At 36.0% G+C, this 21,412-nt stretch overlaps 1 protein-coding gene across 3 annotated transcripts; it reads right to left on the bottom strand.

Annotated features, from left to right (window-relative positions):
* Positions 1-1,029: 1,029 nt before the first annotated feature.
* Positions 1,030-18,902, bottom strand: LOC128545880 (D-aspartate oxidase-like). 3 transcript variants are annotated; one of them, XM_053545609.1, is made up of 12 exons: positions 18,589-18,902; positions 17,524-17,735; positions 17,276-17,390; positions 15,810-15,889; positions 14,678-14,743; positions 12,105-12,159; positions 11,630-11,731; positions 10,599-10,660; positions 7,190-7,307; positions 6,611-6,709; positions 2,968-5,268; positions 1,030-2,174 (listed from the first exon to the last, which is right to left on the bottom strand). In XM_053545609.1, the coding sequence occupies exons 2-11, from the start codon at positions 17,715-17,717 to the stop codon at positions 5,155-5,157; spliced, it is 1,005 nt and encodes a 334-aa protein (XP_053401584.1). In that variant the 5' UTR covers positions 17,718-17,735; positions 18,589-18,902; the 3' UTR covers positions 1,030-2,174; positions 2,968-5,154. The 3 variants fall into 3 exon arrangements, with proteins under 3 accessions (XP_053401584.1, XP_053401583.1, XP_053401585.1); XM_053545608.1 differs by having other exon boundaries at positions 18,600-18,902; XM_053545610.1 differs by lacking the exon at positions 18,589-18,902 and adding an exon at positions 18,468-18,548.
* Positions 18,903-21,412: the final 2,510 nt, after the last annotated feature.

The raw sequence follows: 21,412 nt of genomic DNA, 5'->3' as shown, positions 1-21,412 counted from the left end.
AATGGCAATGTATGAGCCAATTTCAAAGTCCAAAAAGGGCCATAATTGAGTCAAAATAGCTATGTACTCTTGCCTACAGATGGAAATCATAATGATAAACAAGTGTTCAAAGTTTAAAAGCCATATGTCAAATAGTTTTGACCAAACATGGATTTGTATGAAAACAGAACCAATTTCAAAGTCCAAAAAGGGCCATAATTCAGCCAAAATAGATGACAGAGTTATCTTCTCTTTCCTACAGATAGAGACTATTATACTGAACAAGTGATAAAAGTTTTAAAGCCATATGTCAAACACTTTACAAAAAATATGAACTGGTACGAAAAACTTATCCAAGATTTCTAAGTCAAAAGGGGCCATAATTCAGCCAAAATCCTTGATGGAGTTATGTACTCTTGCCGATAACTGGCCATGGTGATGGTAAACAGGTGTTGAAAGTTTCAAAGCTTTATCTCAAAAGACTTTGTCAAAATATGAACTGGTACGGAATATTAACCCAGATTTCTAAGTCAAAAAGGGCCATAATTCAGCCAAAATCCTTGATGGAGTTATGTGCTCTTGCCTACAACTGGACATGGTGATGGTAAACAAGTGTTGAAAGTTTCAAAGCTTTATCTCAAAAGACTTTGTCAAAATGTGGACTGGTACGAAAAACTTAACCAAGGTGTGACGCCGACGCCGACGCCGACACCGACGCCGACGCCGACGCCGTGGTGAGTAGGATAGCTCTACTTATTCTTCGAATAGTCGAGCTAAAAATGGTCGTACAGGGTCATTATTACAGTAGTTAGATCTGGGATTTTGTATTCGGCTCTCGTGGATTTTGCAAGGTGATTCTCGGATCACACTCGCCGCTTGATCTGGCAAAATCCACCAGTGTCGAATACATCGGATACATCATCCCAGATCGAGCTAACCTTATAATAATCCTATTACCTCTTAAAAATATAGCAAACACTATTATGCGGTTTACGAGACATAGTTAGAGGCCGCAGGAGCTAAAAATAGGGAAAAAAAAAAACTTACTTAAAAACAAATTGATAGATCAGCACCAAACTTTGTAAGTAGCATCATTTTATGGTCAAATATAATGAAACGGCTTGATCAATTTAAGGGGCAACGAGAGCTAAAATGAAGCACTTGACAGAATTTTTCCCAACTTGGTTTGTAGCATCGTTTCATGATCATCTCTTAAGTTTGTTTACACAGGTCTGGCTGCTTGGCCGGTTTCAGAGGCTGTCTCAGCAATGATAATAATAATAACTTAATTAAACTGCTTAATGCATATTCCCCAAGCAAGCTCAGAAGCAAGATTTAAAATTCGCAGTCCTCGATCCTCGTGTGAGCGACTCAGGTTCATTTGTGCCTCTTGTTTATTCTTCATTGATGTTTAACCCTTATCATTCTAGACACGATCGCTTTTGCCTTTGCGACCGGTGTAGATCATGATTAGCCTGCACATCCGTGCAGTCTAATCATGATCTGCACTGTTCGCCCTTCAGTCAGTATCTTTTTGGTAAGTAGCAGTTTTAACAGCTAGTGGTACTGACAGGCAAGCTCATCATAGAAATTTAGCAGGGTAAGGGTTAAACGTTTTGGTCTATTTGATGACAGACGCATATACAATCTGGATGCCTTTAGGACATAAGAAATTTTGTCTAACACTTACATGGAACTGTGACAGGAAAGGCCGTACCGGCGACAGTAACCATCAGAACAAATCAACACCCTTTACAATATTTACAAATTTACATAAGATGATTATTAACAATGAATAGATGATATGAAAAAAAAAAACTGATTATAAGAAAGAAAAAAAATCAAAGTTCAGTATCTCCGGATACAAAAGATCTTACAGTTCCATTCTAAAGTGACGTGTCACAGTTCTTTAAACTTTAAGTAGCACAAACAATATATAAACGTATCTCTAAAACAAGTCCCTTTAAACCGTGAATACGTTGATTCCGTATTGGCTCCCTATGGTGGTAGGTGATTGCATCCCTGAGCTGACTTCAGAGGGTAACAAAAATCAGCGTCTTTGCGGTTTACGGCACAACCATGTGACGTAAGCTCTGCGCTGGGAATATCACATCCAGGCGAGTGAAGACAAGTGAACCTCGGGCATTGTACTTCCGGGTTATGACATCACCAGGAAAATCGTCTAGCGGAAGAAGCTAAAATATATAACATATGGTAAGCACCATAGCAAAACAAATAAGTCAGGGCATAAAACTGCTCCTTTGGGTACACCATACCTCCGTAGGCTCCCATAAATAATACGTGCTACTTATACAAAATATATGTGCTACTAAGTTCAGACGTCACGTGATTAAAATACGTCACTAATTACTACCATTATTACAAAAATTACTTACTTAAAAGACAAAAGTTAAAGTATGAAAAAGATATGAAAAATTTATGATGAAAACATTATAGATACGGACATGATAAACTGCAGCTATTATTTACAACTACAAATTAACAAAATTCAATGTAAATCAAACGTTACATCATAGTTGGCATCCATATAATATCTAATGCCATACAACAAAACGGACATTGTATGTATATGCAATAGACTGGCACACAATTTCATATTACAATAATATATTACATACATGGTACTAAACTTGCCATATAGATTTATACATAACAATACAATGCAGTAATGGCGTTCCATAACAACGAAATGTTTGACATAAGTTTTTGAAACAGTGCTTTACAATTATGTGTTACAAATTTCAGTACAAATTTAACATCTTATATAAATGAAACATTTTAGATTCCTCTTTCGAAATAATTTACAAAAGTCTGAAAAATTTAATAAATTATCCTGATATACCGAAACTAGCAAAAATCATATGCCGAAAAGTAAATGTTACAGAATTCTGTAGAATGCACAAAAATTTACCAAATAAAAATCGTAATGCAAAAATTATACAAAAATCTAACAAATAAATTTCTTACCTCGATCGAGCATAAATTTCTAGCAAGAAAATAATTCAGACATAGATTCGTCTATAATGTCGGAAGGTGGTGTGCGCAAGGCATATCTAGTCCAGTTTTTTTAAAGGGAAATGTCCCGCCAAATACTAAATTTCATGGGATTCACGGCCTATGCGTAAACTCTTGACTATTTGTATTTCCACGGGATTCACGATATAGCCGGGGAATCTAACTACTTTGGCGCGGATTGAAATTGACAATTTGAGGCCCATTATAGTGGTTTTGGGGATAAAAACATAAATTACTGAAGTTTATAAAATATCAACTTTCTTATTACTGAACCGAATTTAATGAAATTTACATGGAAATTTAAGTTATGAAATACAGAAAAACATGAGAGATATTTTATGCGTGAAATCTGACATTTACCTCAATAACTCAAAAATTTACAAAAAGATGATGCAATACCTGCATTTACACTACAGATAAGATAAGGCCCGTATGTCAATTTGTGACAGGAACCTTCATTGTGAAATCAAATAACCATATAATATGAATTAAGGCACCGCCTAGCATGGGGATTTATCTTTTATATATCTGCTTAGAAAGAAATATTCAACGCTCAAGAAAGTGAAACTTCGCTCTAAACTGTAGTTTACATTTAGTGTCATCATACCTCTTACAGCGAATATCATACTTTGCAAAATTTACGGGAAGCCGTGACGGTGACGCACTGGCTTTAGGATTTTTTTGTATGTTTGCTCTCCACGCAGAAACTTGACGGCCTTTACACTTCCTTACTGTTTTAAAAGTGTTTTTCAGTTGCATGTACAGTTTTCATTACGAAAAAGATGTAAAATAATCATGTTAGCGCGGTTTACGAATTTCTATGACTGATTCGGGGTGCTCGGATGTTCATGCAGACAACCAGTCTGCGGTGTGTATATAAACCGGAACCGGAAAACATCGAAAAAATTGCCTCAGTATATGCAGACAACAAAGACGAATATACGGACGTTACCGTCTCGGGGATTTTCATCTCCGGCGCTTCGCGCCGTGGATAAATCCCCTATAAAAGAGCTTTATAAGGTACAAAACAAATCTATTTTATGAGTAAAAGACCAAGATAGAATCATCTGATGCCATTCTAAAAGTAAGACAATATTCCAGTGAGGCAGCACTATAAAGTTGGACATAGTGCTCCCTGCTACAAGTAGACACCGTCGTTTATATAACTGATATATTGTTGAAAAAGACGTTAAACCCGAACACACACACACACACACACACACACACACACGCACAAGTAAGACAATGTGATTTACATAATAAATAGATGAATTTTCTCCTTAATTTTCATAAAATGTTTCACTGCAAAGATAAACAAGAGCTGTCCGTAAGACAGCGCGCCCCACTCTTCGGCGATTTGACAGTAAAATGAATAGTGTCTCAGTAAAAGACCTCTACTTTAAAAGGAAGATACACGAAGATATAAAAAGATTCTGTCAAGAACACAAATTAGAGTTATTGGGATCGTTACCACACATGCAGATAGTATATTCTAACACGACCAGCAAATAACCTTCATACATGTGAGCAAATTCTATCTTGTGTTATCCTGCAATAAACCACTCGCGTGCAATGACGTCATCCGATCCAGGTGCGTAGCACGGTCGTAAAAAGTACCATTTTTTTCTAACACTGCTGATATTAGTATGTCGTGTTAGAATCGAAATAATAATTTCCCAGGTGTGATTTATCGTAAAATGTCCCGAGGTGAAACAACATATCACTCAGGCCTATGGTCTTCGTGATATATTCTTACGCATAAGAACTCAAAACTCGGGTTATTCTACGATAAACCACGTTTGGGAACTTATTATTTTTTCATTAACCTTGAAAATAATCTAAGTATAACACCCTAGTGACCTTTACCCAGGTAAATTAGGCCCAGTCCCTGCACATACTTTGTTTGTATGCTGAACAATGTTAATGTGAAGTTACAGTAAGATATACATGTAAGCAATAGCAAGAAAGAAACAAAGGAATAGTGGAGCTTGGGTAATGGCTCAATATTTAAACGTTTCCATGTTACAATAATAGGTTTTAAAAAAGTTTAAAAAAGTCAAGACAATATCGATAAAAGCATTCTGGTTAACTTTCTAAACATAAATTTACTTATATCTTTTCTTGTACAGTTATTACAGTTTATAATCTTGACGTATTCTGGTTTAAATGTTCCGCAACAAGTGTGGCTGCATCCAGTGATGTGCCCCAAGACAGAGTTATGCCGGAGGCACCATGTCCGTAATTATGAACAACCTGCAATATCATACAAATTCATTCTGAAGTCGTTACCTCCACCAACATTTATCTTCTAAGCTCAATGTCTAATTATTCCGGAAACGAAAAGTGGTCTTTTTTTGACTACGACTCTTCAATAAACATAAGCAATTGATAACAAGGCAAACAGTAAGATAAACGGCTGAAATAATGTAATATGCATACAATAACATGTATACATATGTGTGTATAAAAGTATTGAAGTAAATTTCTAAGCAAAATACAAGAGGTACTATTAGCACCTAGAAATCATAACTGATCACAACAAGTCTGTATCATTGAATGACAATCTCGATGACATGGTATCGACATCAAAGTCACACCACACAGCCATAGTTTTTATATCCTTTGCTTGACACTCGTAGGCACACGCTATCTTCACTATTCATCAGAAACTTCTTCCAGTTTCAAAGACAGATTGACGTTTCATATAGATCTCAAGAAATTTAGGGGCTGTCTGCCAAGCCACTGGTCCAAGCGTTCTCCAGTTATTGAACATAAACCCGTTTCAGTCTGAGAAATACTGTGGCCTGGATCTTTGCTATTGCGGCATCAATGTGATGACTACAGCTAATCGTCCGAAGACGATTCACGGGCGCAAATCAAAATATACTTCAGTTAGTCATAATATGAAGGACTTAGTATTGTCCAGTTATTGATCGGAAACATAATGACCTACGCACCGACAGATGTATCGACCGACCAAACGACACGAGCAAAGCCATGTGCCTCCCCTTTATCCGCTCTTCTTCATCGGGGCATAGAATAATGTTATCTAATAACCCGAGTATCTACGTCCCTGCAAAAGGTTAGACAGTAATGGAGGAGTTTAATTTTCTTTTCGATATTTCAAGTAACTATAACTTCATATTCTAGCCGAGAAAGTATATTATTTTTGGATAATCAGTGCGCTCAATCACGTGATCGCGCTACGTCATTTTTAGCTCGAAAGTGAAAGCGGAAAGGTAAACAAAAGTTATAAATCAGGGCGTAAGTTTTAACGATTTTCCTGTTCAACTGGCTTGCAATGAAAACTCAAGAGTGCACAGTGTCGAAAGTGGTTGAACAGGAATAGCTTTAAAACGAGAAGATTTTGGTGGGGAAATCATAGTACCGGGGTTAGCCCTTTTAAATAGGTTTCGAATCATGTGCATGATATTAACACAATAAATTGAATATAAAACTTACGCCCTGATTTATTATATCTATTTACATTTCCACTTTCACTTTCGAGCTCAAAATGATGTAACGCGATCACGTGATTGGGCACACTGATTTAGAAATAAAACTTTGATATAGAATAAAATAAACAATACTGTACGTTTAAAGATCCTTTTGGAAACTTCATGACTTCCTTCTCTAACCTGAGAGGATCTCTATGAGGCCTCAGATCAACCCATTCTCTTTGTATTGGCGCTCCCTGCAAACATCAACTTTGAAATGCCTTAAATTATTTTATAAAATCATGGTGTATAATGGCTATGTTCTAAAATGGGAATAAAAGTAATTTAAACTAAAGGGGCCTTAAAACATTTGTAAAACGTGTCACAATATCTATTTTGAGTTTTTTTTTCATTCAGATCCATTTCACACAATATTGAAACAGTGCCCAAAGTTCGGTTCTGTGTGACATTTATTGGTTGCAGTATACTTATAAAAAGTAATAAAACTTGTTATAGGTAAAGCGTCTTTAATGATTAATTCCATTAAAAGCTACAACTACCATGTACCACACGTTACTTTTTAGCAACAGTATAACTAAAGTAATTCTGAAAATATGCGTTAAACGAAATAACCAACACCTAATTTATTATTATAGTCACGAAATGGAAATGCACTGCATTTTTATCCGACCATATTTAGGCATTTGTTTTCAGTTCCAACAGTATATAAATTTCACCTTGAGACTCGGCCAAAGTTTATAACATCTTTCCAGTATTCCAGCTGTGTCCTTCGGGTCGATGTCTAAACTGAAATTATTCTTCTGACGAATTCCACCGATCGCCACTGTGTCAAAACTACAAGATTTAGACAATTTAAGCGTACATTCATATGCACACACGCGCACATACACATGGGCACATTCGCGAACACACACACCCTCCCAATCTTCAATAAAAAGTAATTTACAAGTATTGTTGGTAGCAAGATTATTGGGTAATAACGGATGTGGTTATGCAACCGAAAAATAATCTATACTGGTTGGTAACTAGTAGCCGGACCAATTTTCATATTTCGGCTCCATTATTTCATCCAAAAATATTTGACATAAATGAAGCCCTCTCACAAACTTCAGCTCCTTCTGCATCCGATATTGTTGTCAGCATCGCGTTGTGACGTAAATAATGGGTTCCATTGGGCATCAAATGGGGTCAAAAAAGAAGTCATTTTCCCCGTGAGGTATACCAGTAGCGGGGCAAATATGTTGACGATGTTTTGCTGTTATTTTGATATCGAAATAAGTAATCAAACTATTTTTGCATATTTCTTTATTATTAATCTCTCCAAATATGCACATGAAAGATAACCCGACATTCAGTAGCAGCTACGAAAGCAAAGAGAGGCTAACTATAAGGTATTCGAATTTCGTCTAACACAAATTCCTGAAAATTCAAATAGATATAGAATAAAATTAGTGCAAAAATCGACAGCCCCTTATTTTATGTAACTACAACCGTGAAATTAAATGTAGCACATGTTATAAACAGACAATCAACATGTCGCTTAATTATTTCTTCCCAACTTGATATCTCGACAAGTGTAAACTACTGCGCATGCACGATGCTATCCTTATAACCCGTTAAGACCGAAAGTTGTTTTGTAAACATAGGTGTGGTATCACTATAAAACCTAACATTATACAGCATCGTAAATAAGAGGTTTTGTTTAGACATGAAGAACAAACAGCCAAATGATCCAGATGGAACAACTGCTTGAATAACGCCGAAATAAAGCGGTTAGTACATGTGTCCGGAAACTGGTTCTGTCCGAATACTGGTTCCCAACCAGTAATCCGCTACATGTCTGAAGTTAAAAGTTTTATGCTGCAAGATCTGAAGCGCAGGTGAACCTCACTACCCCGTCAGCTGGTTTTGCTACCTCATATCTGGAGTGATGATTCTCTTATTGTACAGAGCATGTGGGTAAAAATGCTAGTTTAGTTTACAGGTTATGGTTTACACATATACGGCATAGTCACGAGCAGTTTTATTCGTATTTGTTAAATAGACAGACAAACGTACAAATAAAGACTGCACCGCACTGCACCGCACAGCATTGCGCCGCATTAGACCAGACCAGATTACACCACAGCAAGCAAGCTTATGTCAACTTTATCTTTATGTTACACCAATAGAAGCGCCTTTCTTATATTTTTTTGCGCTGATGAAACAGTGCGACATTTAGCGTTCTGGTTGCGACATATTATACTGGTACAAATCTAAAAAAGACATTGTGGTAAAGTAGCAATATTATTGCCACATTCAGCGTTAGTTAACATCGGTATTGCGATATAACAGAAACGTTGGCTGCGACATTTAGCACCAGTGTCACAGCCAGGCTTTCACAGTATAATCTAAACACTACTATTTTCTTCGAGCAAGTCTGTAAGGCCAGTTGTTTCGAATAGCTACAAACATTTAATATTGTCATTTGTGATTACGGTGTTCCGTTAAGTTCATCGTGGTTTCGCGCTATGCATTGACGCGGAAACACGATGCGGTAAAGCGAAAAAATGATTCCAAAAATTATCCCTTTTTCGCGCTATTAATATCGTTTTTTCGCGTTCTCGCCCTCGATCTCCTATCGTATTTTCGTGTTTTCGCCTTCGCGGTCAGTATGGCGTGAAAACGCGATATTTTTCGCATCGTGTTTTCGCAATCTTGTATCGTGTTTTCGCCCTCTCAACTGCGAAAACACGATGTTTTGATACATATGTTAGAACTTTACAGGAATCGTAAAAGTATGATCTGATATGCAGAGTGATTGCCGATTTATCGCAGGTAGTAAGAATTATGGTTCTATTGTTTTCAACCTATAGTGCAAGTCTTATTGTATGCTTGAGTATGATAATCGGAATCACATGAAAAGTGCATACCTTCTTTTGATATATATCATTTAGCACACTGCACCACTCAGCCCTTGATATGCGAATAATTTAGGGTATGGGATCAAGTAATTATGTAATGACAGAAATTGGATACCATACACGGATACAGATGTACAGATACAGAAAAACTTGTGTTTTACAGGTTACCTGAGAGTGTGCATCATTGTCTACTAGCGTATTCAAATCATGGCCCCAGGGTCAAATTGGCCCCACCCCAGGAGTTACTAAGTGCTACATATTAGAAAAAAAACTTGTCTTCTTATTGTTTACATGCAGTAAGCTGTATTTACCTAGGTGAGTGCAGGACCAGTTGGTCCTCTTGTTTATTTATTGCTTGGCGTTTGTTCTTTCGAAGTCAGGAGCTGTTTTATGTCGTTTCTTTAGGTATATAGCTTTTTAGCTTTAACGTCCTATCTAGTCAAAACAGGGGCGATGACTATAATGTTCATTTTTGAAGTGTTTGAACGAAGTATAAAGTTTCAGCCAAAATCAGAAACAGCATAAAAATAGCTCCAGACTGGGACATGTCTTAACGAAAAAAAAGGCCAAGCAACAAAATTTCGACTTTTACCTCTTTGTATTCCGGTATCTGTATCTGTGCATTTTAATCACTTGATGCCATGTCCTGGAATTATGTCCAGTCAAATATAGGAGTAGAATATTTGATGGTTGACCATAATCAGGTGATATTCTTAGACAGAAGACAAACAGGATCCGGTTTGAAGATTTGAATAACTAAAATTTCCTAATTTTCTAATCAAAATTTATCATTGCTCTGCTAAATCCATACATGTGTTTTAAGGTTTTAACGTATGCATATACTTCACCATATATAAACCGTTAAGCAAAACATATATCCCAAGATCTCTTGAACATGTTGAAGAGAACACGATAAAACCGACAGAAAAAGAACTCCCTGATATGCAAGTCTAATTCGTCCTCCAAGTTTATGCATGATGATGTCCAACCGTTGAATATTTCACTTTTTCGTCTTAGATCTCCCATCGCGTTTTCGCCTTCGCGGTCAGTAGGCGAAATCGCGAAAACATAATACAAGATCGCGAAAACACGATTTCAAAATTTTCCAAAGTTTTCGCGCTATAAATATCGTGTTTCCGCATTTTCGCCCTACTAACCGCAAAGGCGAAAACATGAAAATTTAGATATACGCAAGTCAGATAAAAAATCGTCGGATACTAACCTTGGAACGAAATAGGCAGAATCTTCCGTATACACCCAGTACTTTATCCAAGGAGCCTTGAGCTATAAGAGCAAAAAACTTCAAATATGCATTTAACTTTATAACCATGCAATTATTATATAATATGACAATTTAATAGACTTCAACACCTTACACATTTCAATTATTTAATTCACTAGTTTAACTTTTGTCCATTGAAGATTATAAACATATAGGACGAACAATTGTACAAGAGGTCCATAGAGCTCGCATTGCCCATCTGTACATTTTACTATATTTTAAAACTATATGAAAGGTAACTGTTAACTGAAGTCGAGGATGACTGGTGTAGAATATCAATATTCATATCGGAATTGATGATACCCTATACTTTTTTCTTTTAAAAGGCTCTTGTTGTAGTTTGTGTTATATTAGCGGCATCAACATACATAAACAACCTTTGATATTCTTAATTAACGTTTCGTTGCTGGTATATGCGTTCCAACGTCTTTATGTTAGAGAGTTAAATTTTACGGCGAAGCGACATAAAAAGGTCATTTGTCGCCACTTGAACGTACACCTGAACTGAACTGACAAATCGACAGTAAACAACAAAAACAAAACATAAAATATGAGAAATTGTATATATTCACTAACAGATAAGACAGATGAATACCAATACTTTTCTCGTATTGTGCACGAGTTAGTATTAGTTACACTGCTTGTTGGTGACAGGATGTCGAGGAAATCCATATCTTCGCTCGAACCTGATATGGATTTTCGAGACAGCGTATTTTACGTATCCTGTTACCAGCAAGCTGTGTAACGATTTTATCTTACCGGGAACCCTTTTCTTGCCATCGTTTCTTTTAATCAAAATTCATATCTTAAATGTACTTGCAGGATATGGATTTATCCTGTCTCTACGTTACGTCTGAAATGCAAGAAACTTGTAGGAGGCGAGATAACAATCTATACATGCACGTTAAGCTTCAAGTTATATGACCTAAAACTCGGACAACCTTGACCCTAAAAAAATGCGTATATCTTACACGTATAAGATGTCCTCTGACTGGATACACCGACTTGTCTCCAACCAACTCTCGGCTCGAAAATCCTGTACAGTTTACTACAACTTCATATTCACCTACAAACTGTACAAAAGCTAAACTGACTTTTATTACTCTGTTCGAGATAAAAAGTGATATTAAGAATAAGTAATTTCATTTGGAATATTTTTTGCTCTGTCTATCAACAGAAGATGTAAGAACAAGTCAGCCACCGAAAAAGATCAAATGAAAAGTTTAAAGGTACGGTTTAACGTTGCTGTTAAAATATAGAAAAAGACTATTTATTACTGGATAGTTCGCTGTGGAAAAATTTAAATTTCGAAGCTGTTCATTGTTTTTTATGTGCAGAACGAAGTACGTAGTTTACTGGCGAGAGGCTTGAGTATAGGACACTGTCATTCTGATACTGGTCGTTATTTTATATTGTCACAGAATATAAAATAGAATATAAACTTACCTCTTCTAAACTCTTGACATGCCTATTTTCTACTGTCCCACCATGCTCTTTGAATCTATAATGGAAACAAGAGGGCCATGGTGGCCCTATATCGTTCTCCGGAGTGTAGTTGCTTGCTTGAACAAAATGTTAAAGCTTCAAAACAAACAAAGAACCAGGTGAGTAGGTCATGGTAAAGATTATTCAAAATAACTACTGAAAGTAGGTCAGTAGGTCACATTCATGGTCATTGAAAGTCAGTTATAAGATTGTTGTGCAAAACTGTACACGTCATCCAAATTTCAAGCCGGGTGATCTAGTTTTTGACTACATATGACCGAGATTCAAAAAAGATTCAGAGATCATCAAGATAAACAATCTGACCAAGTTTCATAAAGAAAGGATCATAAATGTGGCCTCTAGACTGTTAACAAAATTTTCCCGTGATTTCAGCATATGACCTCGTTTTTGACCCCACATAACCCAAATTCGAAGATTATCAAGGCAAAATTTTTTAACAAGTTTCATGAAGATAGGGTCATAAATATGGACACTAGATAGTTCACAAGCTTTTCCTTTGATTTGACCTGGAGACCTAGTTTTTGTTTTGACCCCACATGGATCAGGTTCAAACTTGATTTAAAGATCATCAAGAGTAAGATTTTGACAAAGTTTCATGAAAATATGATCAGGAATGTGGCCTCCAGAATGTTAAAAAGCTTTTCATTTGATTTGACCTGGTGACCTAGTTTTGATCCATCATAATCTAGATTCAAAGTTGACCTAAAGATCCTCAAGAATAACATTCTGACCAAGTTCCGTGAAGATATGATCATAAATGTGGCCTCTAGAGTGTCAACAAGCTTTTCATTTGATTTGAACTGGTGACCTAGGTTTTGACCCCACATGACCCAGATTCGATTTTGACCTAGAGGTCTTCAAGATCAAGATTCTGATCAATTGTCATGAGTTTAAATCTTAACCTTAGGTCTCTAGATTGTTAACAAGCTTTACCTTTGATTTGATCTGGTGGCCTAGTTTTTGATCCCATCTGACCCAAATTAGAACTTGACCTTAAGATCATTAAGACTAACATTCTGAACAAGTTTCATTAAGATATGGTCATAAATATGATCTCTAGAGTGTTAACTATCTTTTCCTTTGATTTGACCAGGTGACTTAGTTTTTGACCCCACATAAACCAGACGATTCAAATTTGACCTAAACATTATCAAGATTAATATTCTGACCAAGTTTCATGAAGATATAAATATAAATGTGGCAAGCTTCATGAAGATATAAATATAAATGTGGCCTATAGAGTGTTGACAAGCTTTACCTTTGATTTTTTGACCTGGTGACTTGACCCCACATGACCCAGATTAGAACTTGACCTAAAGATCATCAAGATTAACATTCTGACCAAGTTTCATAGAGATATTGTCATAAATGTGACCTCTAGAGTGTTAACAAGGTTTTCCTTTGATTTGACCTGGTGACCTAGTTTTTGACTCCAGATAATCAAATACCACACTAGTTCAAGATTTTATTTAGGGTAACATTCTGACCAAGTTTCATTAAGATTGGGCTAAAATTGTGACTTCTAGAGTGTTAACAGTCAAATTGTTGACGACGGACGATGGACGATGACGGGCGACAGACACAGGGCGATCGCAAAAGCTATATAGCTAAATAAGTATAGTTGAAAGCAGTTTCCTTGGACTACTTATACTTACATCGCACTTCTTATGTTGCCGTTTCTTTAGCGTTATCTAAGCCACAGAAACACAACACTAAAAAGGATTCTTATATTCTGTATATAAAGGCTGTTGCGCGAATCAGCAATGATACGGTCCAAGAAGGTTGATTACGGTCGTTATGGTGTGTAAAGAAAGACACACGCTAACCCTTAACACACACACTACTGGATTAATTGTCGAAAAAGACGCTAAACCTTAACATACACACTACTGGATTTATTTGTCGAAAGAGACGCTAAACCTGAACACATACACATGCACAACAGGATTTCATCTGTTAAAAAGACTCTAAACCTGAACACACACATACGCACAACTGGATTTATTTGTCGAAAAAAGACGCTAAACCTGAACACACACATACGCACAACTGGATTTATTTGTCGAAAAAACACGCTAAACCTGAACACACACACGCACAACTGGATTTAAGCTGTTAAAAAGACTTTAAACTTGAACACACAACTGGAATTAAACTGTTGAAAAAAAATTACCCTAAATCCGAACACGCACACTGCTGGATTTAAACTGTTGAAAATAAAATGAGGCTAAACTTGAGCACAAGCACAACTGGATTTATTATAACCGTGTCAGCTCATGGGTATTCAGGTTTCGGAACGCCAGTTTTCGTACAACAGTTTTCACCTCTTTCGAGATATGATTTATCTGCTCTATGTGACCCGAGACACATAAAACCATAAGTTGTGAAGATTATATGGTATGGTCACTTTAGAGAAACAGAAATGCAATGGACTACAAAATGTATCATTATATATATTAAACTGTCATCCTAACATTAACAAAATGACTGAGAGAGAGTAATTGAAAAATTACCTAGTCATTAACCAAGGCAAATATCGACTGCAATCTGTAATCACTGTAGTTACCTGGTACCCATACCTGTAAATAAATAGCAAAAAAGCTCTTTATTTTTAGTGAAAGCTAGTTAACAGCTTCCTACCCTTTGCAATTATTGCAATCGTCTGTTAAAGTGAAACAACTATAATTTCCCGTCACAACTGAGCTTTCAGACATTCTTCAACTTTCTGGTCTCTGTCACACTGCCCTGATGGAAACTGACAATACAAAGCGGGCATCTATTTTCTGAATCAAAGGAACAGCTATGGCTGTATCTCCAGGCATTACGACTTCTTGCTTGTATAAAAGTATCTAAATGCAACAATTTTTACAACAGAAAGCAAACAGTTAGATACCTAAAGTCAGACCTATTTTTTTTCTTTCAACGTCGTCGTTTGAAAAACAGTCAAGACTGTAAACCAAGACGATGTTATCATTAAGAAAATGTTATTTCTTTCTTTTGATTCACATAAACTAGTAAATTTTATACAGTTACGAATGTTCCCTGAATAATAACAAGACCATAACGAAATCACTTATTACAACTTTCAAAGATATTCAACGCAAATCCCGCACTAAAATAGTGTATTTTTACATATGAACTTAAATGTAGGAAATCATCCTCTTTATGAAATATATAAATATTACGAGTTTGTACGGTTACATTCACAATTAAATGTCGTTTATAAAAGGTTTTTGTTATAAAAAGTTCCAGTGTTTTAGTGTTAGGACACATTTATGAGTTGCTTAGCTATTATACAAGTATCAGGTTTTAAACATTCAGTACTATTCACACACATGAAGTATGCCTTTGGGTTTATAATGGTTCTTTTAACAAATATGTTTTAAATCTTGTGAATTATTACTTTTGAAATGGACAGCACCCGCTCCCAGATTTGCAGGGATTACGTTATCTGCGGGTATTAGTACTTTGATATATCGTACTACATTATTTATACCTTTGATTCGAGTATGTACACTCAGTCACTAGTGCTCCATTAAGTTCGTCTGTAGTTACCGTCTGTTGCTTACACAGGAATTTCCTGATTAATGCAAACATATTTATCTAGTTTCTAAATGGAAAATTTTTTTAACTGTATATACATACTTGTAATTTACTGATAATTTCCTTAGTTCGTCGGGAGTCAACTGGCGAAAACTGAACACAAGACTTTTATATAGCGGATTCTGTAAAAAGAGAACAAAGTCAAGCTTTAAGCAAGTTTGATTGTGTATTATAATCCAAAATATAAATACAAAAATATGAAGGAATTGACTTACGTGCTGGGTAAAAAAAGGTGCTATATGCCCGCTAAAAATAAGTTGTGGAACAGTACACTCTACTAAACACATTCTAATCACCTCGGCCATTATGATATCTAGTACGGAAGGAAACGTTTTCACGACTTTTAGATACACTCACCAAGCCATATCTTTCACTAATTTGATACTGTATGACACGGCGGTGCTAATATGTACTCGAAAAATTACCTCTACTTTCGGCTTTAAAATTCTGTTAGCAGCTGCACAGCAAATCATTGTATATCAAGTGTCCTAACTCTGTATATAATAGTTATTGATTTATTTTCCGTTTCGCACTTTTTCACGTTTTGGTCTCAACAATAATTCTTTAACTACAAAAGGAGAATTTAATAAACTTTGCGCAATAATAGGGAACAGTGGTCTAGTGGCTAAGATTATTATCATTATACCACATTTATATAGCACTCTTTGCACATGTACACGTTCAAAAAAAAAGATGACGTTTGCTCAACCAGGAGATGGGGTTCGAACCCCATTGGGGTCACGATTGAGTGTCTCCTTATATAACACCTTTTTTTTATTTCCCCTTGAAGCAGGCTGGAGAGTGATACAAAGAAGTTTGAAACTTCCCGCACATTCAAGCTGAACTGATTTTTTAAAACTTGAATAATTATAAGTTATATTTCTTTCCCAAAATTTGTCTTTCCAAAACGAGCAACAACGAAGTGGTTTTGAAGAAACTTGGCGTACTGATAAATGGCAATGAAAGGAAATGCAGGACGCAAGAACCTTAACTTCATCGTCAGTATTTACTGATGAATAACCCCTATTTTAAAAAGAACACAGAAGTGCGGACTTTGGCAGTCTCTCAACAACACTCTGTAATAAAATTGTGAAAAGATCCTTTGTAAGCACAGAACGCAACCAAGCAACCTAATAGCCAACTCGGTTTAATTGAGTCTGCTCATGAAAGGTAATGAAATATGCAATATCTCTCACGCCCCCGGCTTAATTGGAATTCTACATTAGTAAAAATCCATACTCTCCATGATCCCTATGGACCAGAAAATATAATAACACGGGATCTAAGTATGTGGAGTCTTTTTACAAACGCAACACGGCACAAGAAACGCTGTTGTGAGGAGAGATCCTGTGGAAGCATATGACGCAACCAAGCAACCAAGCAACATATCAGCAGACTCGGTTTGACTTAGTCTTTTTATGTTTTAAGTCTTGTTCAATTTTTCATTTTTATCGGTGAGCTTATCCTCTGAAATGGATATTTACGACTTGAACATACTATAGACCTACCTGAATTTCTGTATTACTAAACACATAACCTGGCATGATCATGTGACCCGTATCACGTGACTCAGGGGACACTGCGAGACTAGAATAGAACTTGAATCCTTCAACACTCCATCGTCTACAAAAAGAATATATTTCATATCGAATTCAGGTATGATTATGCAGGGCTTAAAAGTAGCGAACTCATAAGCTTGAAAAATTACGCGAATTTTTCATCATTAGTCAAAAGAAAAGAACAACAAATATATTACGTGACAGTATCGGGATTCACACCAAGTGTATGTTCAACGTTTGGTCGGAATAAACCGCCGGCTCCATGACTTGTTGTCTGTTTGTCAAATCTGTCGGCAATAATAGTAACTTCCGCCGACGGCTGTCGTTTCTGTATGTTGATGGCAGTCGACAGACCAACCACGCCGGCACCGATGACGGCTATTTTTGGCATTGATGAAAATCGCCGAAACTAAAATTTAAAATAAAGAGTATGAGAAAGAGTGCAAAAAGGCATCTAAACAAACGATGTATATTCTTAAACCGCAAATGATCGTTGATTGATCAGTAGCATCGAAACATGCATCATGAAGTATATACGTAAAAGGTGGAATATATTCTATATATATTTGTTACATGTAATATCCAAAAAAATATGGAAGTTGAGTAGTGCATGTTGCATCGATCTGAAACTTCTGCCGAGAATTTCCATAATGCTTTCAGTGTGTCTCTGTTGCTATAGAAGAATCAGCTTGAAATATTTATTTTAGTGTCCTTGCATCTCACAAGCCGTTTATATCATTTTTATGACATCTCTCTGACAGGAATTTCTCATCATTTTTCACAGTTTGTCAGTTTTTAGTTTTTATATATTTATGTATTTATTTTTATTTTTACAGGGTTTTATAGAAACAGTTGACCTTTATTTATAATTCAATAACTAAATGGTGCGTGCAAACAAACACAAAACGGGAGGTGTATATAACGTAATAATTTCATGCCGGGTAAAAAGGTATTTATATGACAGTTGAAAACTATACCTAAATCTAAGATGTATTTTAAAAAAAACCTTAAATAGGTACTAAATGATTTTGACGAAATATAAAATATATTTACATGTACTTACAGGAAAAGGTTAGCCGTGTGCGAATTTATCAACTTAACTGTCCTAGTTTACAAGTAAACTGTACATATTTATACTCACTCACACACAAACCATAAATTGGATTGTAGAATATAATGTCCTAATAAATGTCCAACTCAAACGTGGAAAAAAAGTATGTGTATTAGTCAGCTTAGGGTAATCTAAATCGTAAAATACATACATTCTACTCACGTATATACTCTTGATACTGCTCACTGTCAAGTAGTCCGAGGTCTTAAAATGTGTGTACATGCTCATGTTTCATTGTTTTGTTACTTTATTTGCATTATAACGTCTAAACCTGTCCTGATCAATATAGTCTAATCAATTTAATGTAGTATTTTCCAGAAAGCAAAATGTCATAAAAATACTATTATCGGGTTAAATTCGTATTCCAATTGTATTATGTTTAAATGCACGTTTAAACATAGTATCCGATCATATTTCAACCGTGTTAACTTTTCTTTTTGTTGTTTACATGTCTATGTTATACTGCTTAACAATAGTTATCGATTATAACTAGCAGGCGCTTTGTCAGGGATAGCTGTTAAAATAATAAGAATACAGAGATTATGTGCATCTCAAAGATAAAGTAAAAGAACTATTTTACAGGTCAGGTTAAAAAGTAAAAGCAGGAAGTTGAATTATAACTGATAGAAGGGTGGTAGCTGCCCAGCAAATACTTCTAAGCTGGGACTAGCTTGCAAAGGCACAGGGAGACTGTTCCACAGACGTATGCATCTGGGGAAAAAGGAGTTTGCATGATAATGTGTCTTTGAATACGGTATCAAGTAGTTCAAGTTTCTGGTAGGTCTAAGGTGACTGTGGTCAACAAAAACAAGGTGTTGTTGGATCTTGTATAACATAGTAACTGAGCTGATCTTACGGCGTTGTTCTAGGGTTTGCCAGTTTAGTTCGTTTATCATTTTGGAGACACCACTGGTGTAATTGTAGTCATTATAGACATATCTTGCTGCAGATCTTTGAACTTGCTCAATTTTATGGGTTAGGTATTTTTGCCATGGATGCCATATGTTGGAACAGTACTCTAACTGGGGTCTAACATAGGTTTTATATGCAACCTCTTTGACTCTTTTATTTGGGGTTTTGGCATTACGTTTGAGGAATCGTAGGGAATTTTTCGCTTCGGATGTTACACTATTGATATGATTGGTCCATGATAGGTCTTTACTAATGTTTACGCCTAAATATTTGGCAGAATCAGCCGATTTTAACTCGATGTCATGCAGCTTATGAGGGAATATTACAGGGTTTCTTTTGCGACTGATTCTTAGAACTTCGCACTTATCTGGATTGATTTCCATGGACCAATCAGACTCCCAGGTTTCGAGACTGAAAAGGTCTTGCTGTAGAGCTTGGGCATCACTGTTTGATTTGACCGTTAGCTTGCCTTTAACACTTTCAGGCAGATCATTTATGTACGAGGGGAAGAGGCAAGGTCCGAGGCTCGAGCCTTGTGGGACACCAGAGAGGACGGGGAGATTGTCTGAATTGTGACCTTCGACGACAACCTGCTGAGTGTGACCCTGAAGGAAGGACTTGACCCAAGAAGTGACCTGTGGATTGACACCTAGTATTTGTAACTTGTGGACTAGTTTGTGATGATGTACCTTATCGAAAGCTTTGCTGAAGTCCATGACTATGATATCTGTTTGTTGACCTTGTTCTAAGCTGTCACAGACTTCTTGGGGAAAACTTATTAGCTGTGTTTTGACCTGAAACCATGTTGGTAGGGGCTGAGGAAATAGTAATACATGCAGAAGGTTATACGTCTATACTAAATCCGCGTAGACGAAATATTTTTTTCTACGTGAACTTTTTTCGTGGCAATGCGGCGAAAAAATCGTCTAAGATTAATTTGGAAATATATCGATGACAAATTCCGTGGAAAGAAACAAGTCTATATTTTTACACACAAAGAAGAAAGTTTTTTTTCGTAATTCTCGAACAAAGCAGAAGAGGCCAGCAACTATTTTGTTGTTAGCAGTGCCGAATTCGTTTTACTGTAATAACGAGACAATCAAATTTGTTTACCGACTGAAACATCTTCGTTACGGGAACTGGTAAGACGACGTCAAAATCCGAAAAAGGTATCTCATGTCTAAATATCGCATAAACTGACGCTGTCATTTAGATTTAATATGAAATTAGGTGCTACCTAAAATGCAGAGCTCCCTTGAAAAATCACCAGTGCCCTTAAAAATTAGGAGTGGTGTTGGAATCAAACCCGAGGTCATAACAAAAAGTTAATAAAACCCAGATGTTTGAAAACGTTTCGTCTTAGATCATTCTGTGTTCGTACAATTGATATGTGGAACAGTTTGCCTGACAATATTATCAGTGCTAATAATGTATTACAATTCAAGACACGGTTGGATAGACATCATGGCGATACTAGATTTGATACCAGTAACATTTATTAATCAACCATCATTATGACTCTACTGTTTAACAACCATTTTACATCGGAAGTGTACTAGTAATTTGGTAGAATACTTTAATAGACGTAGAAGACGAGTTCCAGGACTCAAGAATATTCTACAAGACCAATACAAGTTCCAATACAAGTGGAATGATCTGGAATTATGGATTCGTTTATGAAGTTTATGTTCTATTAGATCTATTAAAATTATAACTATTAATGATAATTCATGATTTCTGAATGCATGTTTTAGACTGCATCAATATTAATTCTTGACATGTGAAAACTCGAAAGATATTCTATATATAATCAAAAGAAAGTTCGATATAGATTAAAATCGGCACCAAGATAAAGAGAGAAAAAACGTATTTGAATAATTTCTGTTATTCTTATTAAAACGTACTGCATCAAAAAGTTTGCGTAAATTATTATCATACTGGAAACCAGTCACACATGATAACTCCTTCAAATTGAAAAGCTTGAACCTTGAAATTTTCAAACCTAACAGAATCTCATTAAAGGGCCCAATAGCCAAAGGAATTCTGGTCTCTTTGCGTGTGAA

The sequence above is a fragment of the Mercenaria mercenaria genome, chromosome 6, assembly GCF_021730395.1.
Source record: "Mercenaria mercenaria strain notata chromosome 6, MADL_Memer_1, whole genome shotgun sequence".
NCBI lineage: Eukaryota > Metazoa > Mollusca > Bivalvia > Venerida > Veneridae > Mercenaria > Mercenaria mercenaria.
Note: the sequence above shows the minus strand (reverse complement) of the source record. Positions and strands in the feature narration are given on the sequence as shown.